At 38.8% G+C, this 14,949-nt stretch overlaps 1 protein-coding gene across 1 annotated transcript in view; it reads right to left on the bottom strand.

The window, feature by feature from the left end:
* Positions 1-2,227: 2,227 nt before the first annotated feature.
* Positions 2,228-14,949, bottom strand: part of LOC115265005 (neurotrimin) — a 370,539-nt gene continuing 357,817 nt past the window's right edge. Inside the window, exons 8-10 of the mRNA XM_062851040.1 lie at positions 4,109-4,237; positions 3,439-3,549; positions 2,228-2,932 (exon numbers count right to left, since the gene is read on the bottom strand). Coding sequence (XP_062707024.1) covers positions 2,850-2,932; positions 3,439-3,549; positions 4,109-4,237 — 323 coding nt within the window. The 3' untranslated portion in view covers positions 2,228-2,849. The remainder of the gene's footprint in view (positions 2,933-3,438; positions 3,550-4,108; positions 4,238-14,949) is intronic.

Raw genomic sequence — 14,949 nt, 5'->3', positions numbered from 1 at the left:
AGAAAATCTCAAAGATTTCCTTTAAAAATTCCCGGAGAAATTTCAGAAGAGTCTCGGAGGAATTCCTGAAAGAATTCCTGGAGGATTTTCTGGAAGATTTCCAGAAGAAATTCCCATAACAATTCCTGAAGGATTTCCTGGAGAAATTCCCGGAGACATACTCGGAGGAATTCCTGGAGAAATTCCCGGAGGAATTACAGGATAAATTCCCGGAGGTATTCGTTAAGAAAGTCCTAGAGTAACTACGGGAAAAATTCTTGAGGGTTTTGTGAGAAAAAAATCACGGAAGACTTCCTGAAGAGATTCCTGGAGAAATTCCCAGAGGATTTTCTTGAAAAATAAAACCGACAGTTTTCCTTAGAAAATTCCCGGATATATATTCCGGGAGAAACTCCTGGAAAAATTCCCGGAGAAATTCCTAGAGAAATTCTTGGAGGAATTCCTATAGAACATCCCGGAGGAATTCCTAAAGAAATTCCCGGAGGAGTTCGTGAAAGAATTCTCGAAGGCACTCATGGACGAATTCCTGGGGAAATTCTCAGTGAATTTTTTGGAGAAAATCTTGGTAAAAAAGTCCGGAGGAATTCCTGGAAAAATTATTCCTTGATGAATTCCTGCAGAAATTGCCGAAGGAGTTCCCGAGGTAGTTTCTGATGAAAGTCCTAGATGAAACCCTGGGGAAACTTTCGGAGGAATCCCTGGAGGAATTTTCGGAGGATTTCCTAGAGGATTTCCCGGAGAAACTTCTGGACGATGACCTAGAGAATTCCCGGAAGATTTCCTGAAAAAAATCCTGGAGGAAGTTCTTGAGGAATTCCTGGATGAATTCCTATACAAACTCCCGGAGACATTCCCGGAGCAAAAGAAGCAATATTGTAGGGTGACAAAATAAGTCTGCAGGGGATCAAAGAGGGTGTTAAAGTATTCTCTCTTGTACCATAGTACTCGACCGTCTACTATCATCCCAAATGGCTCTTCGCTTGCTGAACAGCTATGCTGAAAATTAGATACTTCTTGTTCATTAGGGTGTTCATTCGAATATTTTCTTAATACTGAATGGAACCTATCGAATAATATCAGAACCAAGGACACCAGATACGTCTTACTTCCTCTTGAATTTCGGAACAATTTGCTGGAAGTTTTCCGATTTTTGAGATTAAATTGTTCAGATGTATTGATTGCTTGTGTCACCTAGCATCGCCATTGCATGATAAATCTCAACATGCCAAACAATTTTTCAGAAAACACCATGGTTTTAGCTTATTACAGTAACGAGATACACGTGTTTAAATATTATACATAAGGTGCCACCTAGCGAATAAATCACGAACAAAAACTCAACTATCAGACAGTTTTTAGCTTGCTGACGAACTTTGTTGAAAACGGCATCATTCTATTTTATCAGGATTCTGAGATATATAAGTTTGAAGATTTTTTACCCTGGCGCCACCTAGCGGACGATTCGCGAACCAAAGACGCCAATGCCAGATAGTTCTTAGCCTGCTGAACAACTTTGCAGAAAACGGCGTGCTTGTATCTCATTAGGGTATCGAGATATACGTGTTTGAAATTTTCAAACACAATGCGCCACCTAGCGGACCAATCCCATACCAAAGACTTCACTATCAGATAGTTCTGAGCTTGCTGAAGAATATTGCCGAAGACAGCATCATTCTATCTTATCAGGTTTCTGAGATATGAGGGTTTGAACATTTTTGACACTGGCGCCGCCTAGTGGCTGAATCGCGAACCAAAGTCGCCGTTGCCAGTTCGTTCTTAACCTGCTGTACAAATTCGCCGAAGACACTATACTTCTACCTCATCGGGATCTTGAGATATACGTTGCTCAATATATGTGGCCAATTTTGGTACCCCAAGACAATCCGGAATAACTCCGGAACCATGTGGACCAGGCACCCATGTCCCCGGCATCATAAACTAGGAGAGTTTTTCGGGAAGTTGTGAAAATTTCATCAAAATCCATCGAAAAACAAAAAAGTTATGACCATTTTTGTGCTTTTCTGAAGGTGAAAAATGTACGTTGGCGGGATGAAGGTTAAGGAAGAGTTTCCTTCTATTGAAAAACCGTGTTGAATTGAGAATCCGTGTAAAAAGACCTTAGATATACAGAGCTTTTAGCCTCCGATCTGAGCTTCGGACCTGTACGTCTTCAACCCATTTTGATGTATATCTTGCTTATCTACAAGCCTTTAGCAGACAACCCAGGAATTGAGAACCACTGTCCTAGACATTTAAACCGCATCCTAGTTAGGATTATATATAATTTGGTAGTTTACCGCATCAGCCCAGCCATTGGCAATTCTAAACCTTATCTCACATCTTTGGCGCTCCGGTTGCTGACACACAGCTGCTCATTTTGGCTTAATATTTACGTAAGGCATTAACACTATCAAGTACCATATATCTCATACAACGCCATGCGACGACTCTCGGCGCCCTTCCTGATAATAATGTTACAACAATGGCGCCCTCCATAATCGCTAGTTCATAAAAATTTACCTACCATCGACTATTATGTATAGAGCTTCTTCCTTTTATCCTTATTTTTATTCTGTGATTAACTATACAAATTGTAACATAACTACCTTTACACGCTAGACCTGCCGTGGTAAATCATGAGCAAGCAAGTTGTAAAATCATCCAACGCGTCGGATCCGCTGCCAAGCTGCCCCGAAACCGTGGATTTCCAAACAGAACAGTAACATCAAAAAACTTATCTCTCCTCCTCATATCTCACATTGTTCTACTTAGCGGTTTCATATATTCAGTGTAACCAAGTTGTAAAACGCCTAGTCCAACCAGCCGCCGACCGGTCCTGGTAGTCGCCGTCACTGCCATCGCGCCACGTGCGACAACAGTTGGAATGCTACCGGAAGAGCTAGCGCTAACCACCAACTGCTAGGAGATGATCCTGTAGGGGTGGGAGACAAAACGTGAGGGGTGGGGTCATATGGGTTATACAACAGCTTCACCTCGATAAGTGGACTGAGCTGTTATTGTCGATTTAAAACTGTGAAATCACTTATCAAGCAGATGCTGTAAACAAGATATTTCTTTCGAGTGAATTTCTTCAAAATCGAAAAATTTGACGAAAAATACTACTTGTTAACGTCTATCGTACCGAAACAATTCAGCTTGATACAGTAACTTGAATATTCTTTATTACACCAACGAACCTAACCTCAAAATGACTGACAGATCTCAGGTCATTTTGACAGATGTAACATGAGCTTGAAAAGGACGGCATCAAGATCGATAAAGTAGAATATATGATCCGTCTTTGTCGTGCATGTGTGTGGTCTGCCAAAATGACCTGAGAAGTGTCAAACATTTTCATGGCTAGCTTTGTTGGTGTAATGAAGAATTGTAGATACCTATTCAAATTATACGAAAAAGAATGCAAACTAATTTACTTACCGCAGTTTTTTGGGCGATTCGCAGGTGGTCGATCCCGATTGGTTTTGGAGCTGTCACTAGATTTTTGCTCCGATCGGTCCACCTCGTTCAGAATGGATTGGTATTTATTGCCTGTGAAAAGATCATAATACATAGTTTACATACGAAGATGTTTAAGAAATCGACAGGCTTAAAGGTATTACAGTCGACTCTCCACATGTCGATGTTCTACATCTCGATATCTCTCCCTATCTCGATGGTTTGGTTGATCCCTTCAATCTGCATACATTTTACCTTTCTACATGTCGATATCTTCTTATTTCGATATCTCTCTATCTCGATGCGATCTCGTTCGTTTTTGTTCAAGATTTTCTCTCCATATGTCGATATGCCCATTTTTACAGGTTGCTAGATCTCGTTTCTTAGGTGCAAAACATTCTGGGAAGGTGAAGTGACATCTGTTTGTTGACGGTTTTTCCTAGTTACGGACGATTTTTCAATCTAGTGTGCATTACAAATTGGTTCTTGAGTTCGATCTCTCCCTATCTCGATGGTCCCTTCAATATCGAGATGTAGAGAGTCAACTGTATTTAAAAAAAAAATCAGCGAAGTATTGTAAGAGTTATACCACTGATTCAACGCAAAACGACAAAAATCACATTTAAGTACATGTTCAACACCGGAAAATTACCTCTTTCCAAGGAATTAACCGAGGCGACCGTCGTTTGTCCGAACGGTAGGTCGAACAGCCTCGTCGAGGACACAGTAGTCGTGATGGTTTCGGTTGTCGAAGGCGGTATCGTTGTGGGTGGACTCGAAGCTGAAAAGAAACAAATGCCGAAGAAAAGGAAAACAAATCAACAACAAGAAATACACAATCATAAAACATCTGTAAATAATTTATTTCATAGGATAACAATCACCGTCCTTCGGAGGACGAGAGAAAACAGAGAAAAAAAAAGAATATCCTTAGGGTTGCACCGGATGTGGCGCTTTCTCCCAACCGGACGTTTGTAGGACGTAAGTCGACCTGTTTCGATGTCGAAGACTTCAACGAAGACGACAACAGTAGTGCAGACCAAACAGCAGGGTGTGTACATTAATAGAATGTGTGAACGGATTTGGGACAGCCCGAGCTTTCATTGCGTTGTTAATCAATAATAAAACACATCTGGGACCGCATTGGCTGACAGCGGTGATGACAGCTTCGACAGCCAGAGTCAACATTGCATTGAACGAAGGGTGAAATATTTCTCTTATTGTTGTCTATAGGATTTGTTCTTTTTTCTTGTACTACTTTAACACCAGAGGTAAGATTTCTAATCTAGTGCATATTGAAACCCAGCGTTCTAATTAGTTAAGAACTGGGCTGCTAGAAACACTTTCTGAAAAATGATGTTAAATTGTACTATATGAACCCTATTATTTATTAAAAGTTACATCAAACTCAAGATAAAACTGAATCAACAATATTTCTCCATAATACCGTCAAGGCACCATTCACCGTGGATCTAGAGGATTTGGGGCCACGGTGTGCCAAAAACCGTTATTAACAAATAAAAATGTCCACCCAAATGGCACCCGGCATTCGAAAGATATGCTATTCTAGTATCTCCTCTGAAAATATGAAAATGTTCCATCGAGGGAAACTAAAGTTTTTGATATTTGAAGATTGAGCCATTTCTATAGGATTTTCTTATATGAGTAAATATGCACGCATGGTGTGCCTGATACCACTATTAACAAATAAAATGTACTCCAAACTAACACCCGGCATTCGAAAGATATGCTATTCTAGTATCTCCTCCAAAAATTTTAAAATGTTTTATCGAGGGAAACCAAATTTACTGTTTGCAAATTTTCCTCTAATTTCATAGAATTAGCTCATATATGGCAATATTGTCATACGGTGCTCTTCATATCATAAACAAATAACAACACTGCTCAACAAAATTTTAAAAAACTTCGTATAATGAGATGAGAAAAAAGAACATGGTTTTGGAACCCTAGAAGTGTCATAGTGAAAGAATTTTCGAAAAAAATATCGGAATATTATAAATTGAGAACTTGTGGTGTTCAATTGATATACGCATTAGAGTTTCTAGGGTCCCAAACCCCTATTATTATTTTTTCTCATATCATAACGTGAACTAGTATTAAACGGTGTCATGAGTTCCACAAATTCCAAAAGTACAATAAATATTCAAGCAACTTCTCTGAAAATTTGGCAACATTTCATTGAGAGGAATGTCAATTACCGTAGTTCGTGAATCAAATTAATATTTCATAGTTCTACCTGCTACTCGAATACCAATAAAAATAAGGCACGCCGTGAGCGTTGATTACATAAACTTTCTAAGAGTTTGGCACCGGTTTTTTTGTTTTTTAAGCACGTTATAAATATGTTGGTATCTTGTCGGTGAATTTGAAAACGTTTCACGGTGAAGCGAGAGTTAAAGTGAATTAACAGCTCAAGGTTTTGGTATTCCTAAGAAGCTTTGTAAATCGTTGGTATAATGTTCAAGATATTGAAGTTTTTAAAGTAAACCTAAATGCCAATTGTTTAACTAGTCAGCTTTTATAAGTAATGTTACTAATGTGGCTTCCGTGAATTTAGAAATTTTACATTTGGATGATCATCAGTAACAACAATTTTAAGCTTTGATTTCAATATCATTGGAGATATGCATACTATCGCTTTATCTATAAACACGACAAAAACACCTACTGTGTTTTGTAACAGTGTCGCAAAAAATGTGATATATAATCAAAGTTAAAGATGAGTTATAAAATATATATTCATTGCAAGGAATGATTAACATGAGAAATTGAAATAATATTCTTTGAAGTTACTACAATTTCAATATACTTTATCATATCCTATATTTTCAAACCACTGTAATTTGCGATTGTTTCAATGAAATGTAGTCAAATTTTCAAAGAAGTTGCTTGAGAGATACAACTATCTTTAGAATGGTGTTTGTTAAAATTAATAATATTTGTTTATGATTTGAAGAGACAATAAAACATTCTATGACAATATTGCCATATATGAGCTAATTCTATGAATTCTATGAAAATAGAGGATAACAGTAAAACTTTGGTTCCCTCGATAAAACATTTTAAAATTTTCGGAGGACATACTAGAATACTATATCTTTCGAATGCCGGGTGTTAGTTTGGAGTACATTTTAATTTGTTAATAGTGGTATCAGGCACACCGTGCGTGCATATTTACTCATACAAGAAAATCCTATAGAAATGGCTCAAAATCTTCAAATAACAAAATCTTTAGTTTCCCTCGATGAAACATTTTCAAATTTTCAGAGGACATACTAGAATAGCATATCTTTCGAATGCCGGGTACCATTTGGGTGGACATTTTTATTTGTTAATAACGGTTTTTGGCACACCGTGGGGGCTAATAAAGGCTGTCATATGACACCAGTCTTATAAACATTGTTGATGCCGCTTTTAATTGCCTTCATTATAGGTTTAAATTAAAGTCATGTAAAAAAAAGTATCAAATTTTTCACAATATTTGGTGATATAGTGCAATTAGTAGAGGGTAGTAAGGTCGCCAGTTAGCCTAGTGGTTAAGGCTAGATGGCGGGTTCGATTCCCGTTCTGGCCGGGAAAATTTTCTCGGCTCCCTGGGCATAGTGTATCATTGTACTTGCCTCATAATATACAAATTCATGCAATGGCAGGCAAAGAAAGCCCTTCAATTAATAACTGTGGAAGTGCTCAAAGAACACTAAGTTGAAGCGAGGCAGGCCAAGTCCCAGTGGGGACGTAGAGCCACAAAGAAGAATAAGAAGTAAGGTCGCCTGATTCTGTGGAAGGTCATCATTCCGCGTGGTAGTAGGGACCCATTCACCGTGTATTAGAAATTTAATTCTATTTTGTTTAGAAATGATTAAAACAACCCAGCCAAGGGTTTTTTTTTTTCGTTTATATTAATTTGAAGTAGTAACTTGCAAGATTTTATTAGAAAAACGAATGTTCAAATTTTATTTTTTTTTCAAGGTATATGGGACACGGTGAATGGAGACCATTTATATTTAGGGTATCCATCCATTTACCGTGCCTTTTTGTTTCAATTAACACTCCCACTGCCATGCTATAAATCACTTACACCAACTGCCATGCCTCAAAACAGTGGGAACGGTATTTTTCAACTGCTAATATCTCAGCCGTTTTTCATCCGATTTGCAAAATTTTTGAAGCTATGAATTTTCCCAGCCTTCTAGATGAATATAAAATTTTCAAATTATGGATTTGACCAAAGTTCTATTTTTGAGTACTCAAAAACTCGGAGCAAGTACCTTAAAAAATACTGTTTTTCTGGAGCCATTCCGAATGTAAATTAGTTTCCACGCTTATTTTAATGTTGAATTGCCCATATTAATAAAGCAAAATTATTGCAAAGAAAAATATGGAGATACTCATTATTTAAGACTATGAAATCTTCACAAAATTACGTATAATACAGAAAATTTGTATATTCGATTTGAACTTTGTATTCATCGCGACAACCCCTGTGTTTTATTGCTTGAAACCAATCACGTGCACATGAGAAATCTTTTTCTGAACGATTGTGAAAAGTATGAATCTCAGAAACTACAAAATTTTCATAAAATTACGTATAATACAGGAAATTAGTATTTTCAGTTTGAACTTCACGTCCATCGCGACAATCTCCATGTTATATTGCTTGAAAACAATCACGTGTACATGAGAATACATCTACAGATAAATGGGGACAAGTGTGAATCATAAAATTACAAAATCTTCACAAAATTACGTATAATACAGAAAATTTGTATATTCGGTTTGAACTTTATATTCATCGCGACAACCCCTGTGTTTTATTGCTTGAAAACAATCACGTGTACATGAGAAAACTTTTTCAGAACGATTGTGAAAAGTGTGTATTTTATAAACTACAAAAGTTTCATAAAATCACGTATAATACAGGAAATTTTTATTTTCAGTTTGAACTTTACGTTCATCACGATAATCCCCATGTTATATTGCTTGAAAATAATCGCGTGTACATAAGAATACATCTACAGATAAATGGGGACAAGTGTGAATCATAAAATTACAAAATCTTCACAAAATTACGTATAATACAGAAAATTTGTATATTCGGTTTGAATTTTACATTCATCGCGACAACACTTGTGTTTTATTGCTTGAAAACAATCACGTGTACATGAGAAAACTTCTTCCAATCGATTGTGAAAAGTGTGTGTTTTAGTAACTACAAAATTTTCACAAAATCACGTATATTACAGGAAATTTGTCTTTTCAGTTTGAACTTCACGTCCATCTCGACAACCCTTGTGTTTTATTGCTTGAAAACAATCACGTGCACATAGGAAAACTTTTTCAAAGCATTTGTGAGAAGTATGTATCATCAAAACTACAAAATCTTCACAAAATTACGTACAATACAGAAATGTTGTATATTCGGTTCGAACTTTACATTCATCGTGACAATCCTTGTGTTATATTATTTCAAAGCAATCACGTGTATATAAGAATAAATTTACAGATCACTGGAAACATGGATTCCTACATTTTTTTTTCTTCTAGGCATTCCTACAGAAATTGTTTCAAGCATTGTTGAGAAAACTTTCCTGGGATTTCCTAAATAATTCCTCGGACCTGGTGTGATGGTTAGTTAAAGCACAGGCATTTCACCCCGAGGACCTGGGATCAAATCCCACTCCCGAAAAAGCACACACAACGTGAGTTCTTCCTTCGGAAGGGAAGTAAAGCGTGGGTCCCGAGATGAACTAGCCAAGGGCTAGTCCAAGAATTCCCCAGGAACTCTTTTAAGAATTTATTTAGGACTTCCTCTTGGAATTCTTTCAGGAATTCCTCCAGGAAATAATCCAGTACTTTCTCCAGGAACTTTTTATGGATTCCCTTAGGAATGCCTCGTGGAATTGCTTCCAGGATTCATCCTGGGGTTTCTACAGGAACGCCTGCAGGGATTCCTTCAGGAACTGCTACAGGGATTCATGCAAAAGTTCATCCACTCTTTCTAGAATCACTTCAGGATTTCTCCAAGAATTCCATCTGTGATTTATTCAGGAACTTATCATGGGATTTCTCAACGAATTTGTTCAGGAATTCCTCTAAGAACTCTTCCAGTGATTTCTCTGGGGATTGTTTCAGGGATTCCTCTAAAAACTCCTCCAAGGAATCCTACTGAAATGCCTCTAATTTTTTATCATATTCCTCTAGGAATTCCTTCAGAAATGCTTCCAGGAATTATTGTAGAGATTCCTCCAGGAGTTTCTCCAGAGATTCCTCAGGAAATCCCTACACGCTTTCGTCTAGGGTATCTTCCAGAAACTCCTTCAGGAATTTCTCCAAGGCTTCACTCGGGAATTCCTTCTGTGATTCTTTCTGGAACAACTTATTTTAAAAATTCCCCCAGTAACTTTTCTTAGGATTCCTTCAGGAATTTCTCCTTGAATTCTTTAAAGAACTCCTCCAGGTATAAATTCACCCAGTCAACACACGATCGTATATGATGTTGAATAGGATGCAAAAGTGGAGGCGATATACGCACACTTTACACGCGCATAAATGGAAGCATGTACGCATATGGCCTCCACTTTAGCATCTTATTCAACATCATATAAGACTCTGTGTTAGCAGGGCAGTACTTGCTTCAGGAACTGTTTAGGGAAATTCTTGGGATTCTTCAGGAATTCCTCTAGAGTTTTCTTCAGGAACTGTTATAGGGATTCCCCCAAGAATTCCATCAGGATTTTCCCTAGGAATTCCTACAGGATTTTTTTCCAGTAATTATTCAGGGGATTCCTCCAAGGGTTTTTCCAGACTCCTACAGGAATTCCTCCAAAGATTTCTCCAGGAGTTTATTCAAGGGTTCCTCCAAGAATTCCACTACGAATTCTCCTCGGCATTCTTCCAGGAATTTATTCCGGGATTTTCCAGGGTGTCAAGTAGCGCAGCGAGCAACAGGACGGGAGGGATGACCAGTCGAGGCGGTTCCAGGATCTTCAGCGGTAAGTTTCAACGGTAAGTATCACCACTAACTTTTCTTCTTTCCAGGTTCTTCTTCCAGCACAATAGGTACGCTCCGCAGGTAAGTAAGCACACGCGTTAACTTTTATTTAAACGATTTAATTTCTCACTACTTTTAACTTAATTTATTTCAACTTAATTTTAACTTCATGCAAAATTCACTATTAATTTCTTCAGTTTGTTGACACTCGATGACGTCTGGATGGATCTTGCAGCAAAAAAGAGGATGACACATGTCACCGATTTCCCTTAAATAGCAAGGTGCCCGGAAGAAGGTGTGCAGCCATGCTATTTCTCCTTTTCTCCTTTTTTGGGCCATTATCGGTGTCGACGAACGGTGGGTGAATTGGTCCCGTGTTTCATCTGCTCACGTGTAGATGGCGCGATAATCGATTTCTTTCTCATTCGTGCATTTCGGGTACTTTCGTTTCTCCGTGTGGATGCACGAACACACTGGCCCCTTCAGGAACGTTGTTTCTGACAGCCTTTCGACGACGATGACGATGACTCTCGACGATGAACTGTCATTCCTTCTGCTTGATCGATGAACTTCGTTGTTTTGATTTGTAGACGTCATTACGGGTTGGACGACAAATTTCTGGTCCCTGTTTATAACAGGCCTTGAATTATTTCATTTTAGGTACTCGCAGGCGGTTGATAACGTTGGAGAATTCTCGAGGTAGATGGAATGGTGTTATGCCATGTTCAGACTACGGAGTTATATCATGATACAAGCAACGTGATATTCTAATATCACGAAACCGTTCACACTGGGTGTTAGGTGATATTGCTTGACAGGTGATATTCAAATGTAAACATGTTTACAATTCTTCGTCTTTTTCATTTCTATTTTGTTTTATTCCACGATTTTCTACATCAGTGCAATTTTGTTTTGAAATAATCTGGTAGGATGTTGCGGATTTTAGCCGGAATTCTGTACCTAGCCCGGAACCTACACTACAGAGTTCACCAGCTACCAGGACAACAACGTGAACATTTTGACGAAGACTTGAACTGCTGTCCGGTTTTTAACCCCTCTAGGAGACGCCAAGAAATGTTGAATGTATCTGCTACTGTCTGGAAATTTGTTTCCAGGAGGAAAACCCAAAGATTCCGTTTGAAGCTCCGGATAAAGCTGCCGGAATCTATATTCTGGATGAGTTTTTTTATATGCTTCTTCTGGCATCACTCTGGAGAATCCTTCAAGGACCGTTCGTTGTAGGGATTGCTCCGGAAATTCCCTGTGGAGATTATGCAACGAATCCCTTGAACAATTTTTCCGCGAATTCTATACTCCAGGTGTTTTCTTTTGGTAATCCTACAGGGAATGGGGATTCCTTTCAGAGATTCTTGCCCATCAAAAGAGTCTTTCTGGAGTACTCTCTTAGGATTCTAGAAACTAATTACGGTGTTCTTCCAGAAATCCCTTCTGGGGATTTTTCAAGCAATACCTTACGGGAGGAAATCCTTCCAGTCTTGCCACCAGGAATTTCCTCTGGAGATTCAAAAAGCAGTTCCTCCCGGAGATTCCTTAATAAATTCCTTTCGAAGATTTTTTCAGCAATCCTTTCCATGGTTCCCTCCAGGAACTACTTTTCGGGGATTTTTCCCAGATTCCCTTTCGGAGATTCCTACAGTAATTACTTCCGGGATTTCTTCAAGAAGTTCCCTCAGCAAATTCCCCCAGGGATCAATTTAAACATTTATCTGGAAATTCAATCAGGCGAATCCTCAAAAAGATTTTATATCTAAAATCCTGCTGGAACACCACCCAGAGATTCTTCAAGAGTTCTCCCCGGGTATTCCTCCGGGGGTTCCCTCTGGAGATTCCTCCAGGAGTTCCCTCTGGAGATTCCTCCGGGGGTTCCTTCTGGAGATTCCTCCAGGGGTTCCCTCTGGAGATTCCTCCAGGGGTTCCCTCTGGAGATTCCTCCAGGGGTTCCCTCTGGAGATTCCTCCAGGGGTTCCCTCTGGAGATTCCTCCAGGGGTTCCCTCTGCAGATTCCTCCAGGGGTTCCCTCTGGATATTCCTTTAGGGGTTTCATCTGGAGATTCCTCCAGGGGCTCCCTCTGGAGGGATTCAAGGATTCCTTCAGGAATTCCTTCAAGGATTCCTTCAGGAATTCCTTCAAGGATTCCTTCAGGAATTCCTTCAAGGATTCCTTCAGGCATTCCTTCAAGGATTCCTTCAGGAATTCCTTCAAGGATTCCTTCAGGAATTCCTTCAAGGATTCCTTCAGGAATTCCTTGAAGGATTCCTTCAGGAATTCCTTCAGGAATTCCTTCAAGGATTCCTTCAGGAATTCCTTCAAGGATTCCTTCAGGAATTCCTTCAAGGATTCCTTCAGGAATTCCTTCAAGGATTCCTTCAAGGATTCCTTCAGGAATTCCTTCAAGGATTCCTTCAGGAATTCCTTCAAGGATTCCTTCAGGAATTCCTTCAAGGATTCCTTCAGGAATTCCTTCAAGGATTCCTTCAGGAATTCCTTCAAGGATTCCTTCAGGAATTCCTTCAAGGATTCCTTCAGGAATTCCTTCAAGGATTCCTTCAGGAATTCCTTCAAGGATTCCTTCAGGAATTCCTTCAAGGATTCCTTCAGGAATTTCTTCAAGGATTCCTTCATGAATTCCTTCAAGGATTCCTTCAGGAATTCCTTCAAGGATTCCTTCAGGAATTCCTTCAAGGATTCCTTCAGGAATTCCTTCAAGGATTCCTTCAGGAATTCCTTCAGGAATTCCTTCAAGGATTCCTTCAGGAATTCCTTCAAGGATTCCTTCAGGAATTCCTTCAAGGATTCCTTCAGGAATTCCTTCAAGGATTCCTTCAGGAATTCCTTCAAGAATTCCTTCAAGGATTCCTTCAGAAATTCTTTCAAGGATTCCTTCAGGAATTCTTTCAAGGATTCCTTCAGGAATTCTTTCAAGGATTCCTTCAGGAATTCTTTCAAGGATTCCTTCAGGAATTCTTTCAAGGATTCCTTCAGGAATTCTTTCAAGGATTCCTTCAGGAATTCTTTCAAGGATTCCTTCAGGAATTCTTTCAAGGATTCCTTCAGGAATTCTTTCAAGGATTCCTTCAGGAATTCTTTCAAGGATTCCTTCAGGAATTCTTTCAAGGATTCCTTCAGGAATTCCCCTAAGGGCTCCTTCAAAAAATTTTCAAGGATTCCTTCAGGAATTCTTTCAAGGATTCCTTCAGGAATTCTTTCAAGGATTCCTTCAGGAATTCTTTCAAGGATTCCTTCAGGAATTCTTTCAAGGATTCCTTCAGGAATTCTTTCAAGGATTCCTTCAGGAATTCTTTCAAGGATTCCTTCAGGAATTCTTTCAAGGATTCCTTCAGGAATTCTTTCAAGGATTCCTTCAGGAATTCTTTCAAGGATTCCTTCAGGAATTCTTTCAAGGATTCCTTCAGGAATTCTTTCAAGGATTCCTTCAGGAATTCTTTCAAGGATTCCTTCAGGAATTCTTTCAAGGATTCCTTCAGGAATTCTTTCAAGGATTCCTTCAGGAATTCTTTCAAGGATTCCTTCAGGAATTCCCCTAAGGGCTCCTTCAAAAAATTTTCAAGGATTCCTTCAGGAATTCCGTCAAGGATTCCTTCAGGAATTCCTTCAAGGATTCCTTCAGGAATTCCTTCAAGGATTCCTTCAGGAATTCTTTCAAGGATTCCTTCAGGAATTCTTTCAAGGATTCCTTCAGGAATTCTTTCGAGGATTCCTTCAGGAATTCTTTCAAGGATTCCTTCAAGAATTCTTTCAAGGATTCCTTCAGGAATTCTTTCAAGGATTCCTTCAGGAATTCTTTCAAGGATTCCTTCAGGAATTCTTTCAAGGATTCCTTCAGGAATTCTTTCAAGGATTCCTTCAGGAATTCTTTCAAGGATTCCTTCAGGAATTCTTTCAAGGATTCCTTCAGGAATTCTTTCAAGGATTCCTTCAGGAAATCTTTCAAGGATTCCTTCAGGAATTCCCCTAAGGGCTCCTTCAAAACATTTTCAAGGATTCTTTCAGGACTTCCTTCAGAAATTCCTTGAAGGATTCCTCCAAGAGTTTCCTTCAAGTATTTCTTCAAGGATTTCTTTAGAACTTCCGTAAAAGATTTCTTCAAGAATTCCTTCAAGGATTCCTTCAGGAATTCCTTCAAGGATTCCTTCACGACTACCTTCAAAAATTCCTTCAATAATTATTTCAAGGATTCCTTCAGGAATTCTTTCAAGGATTCCTTCAGGAATTCTTTCAAGGATTCCTTCAGGAATTCTTCAAAGGATTCCTTCAGGAATTCTTTCAAGGATTCCTTCAGGAATTCTTTCAAGGATTCCTTTAGGAATTCTTTCAAGGATTCCTTCAGGAATTCTTTCGAAGATTCCTTTAGGAATTCTTTCAAGGATTCCTTCAGGAATTCTTTCAAGGATTCCTTCAGGAATTCTTTCAAGGATTCCTTCAGGAATTCTTTCAAGGA

This window comes from Aedes albopictus, chromosome 2 (genome assembly GCF_035046485.1).
Source record: "Aedes albopictus strain Foshan chromosome 2, AalbF5, whole genome shotgun sequence".
NCBI lineage: Eukaryota > Metazoa > Arthropoda > Insecta > Diptera > Culicidae > Aedes > Aedes albopictus.
Note: the sequence above shows the minus strand (reverse complement) of the source record. Positions and strands in the feature narration are given on the sequence as shown.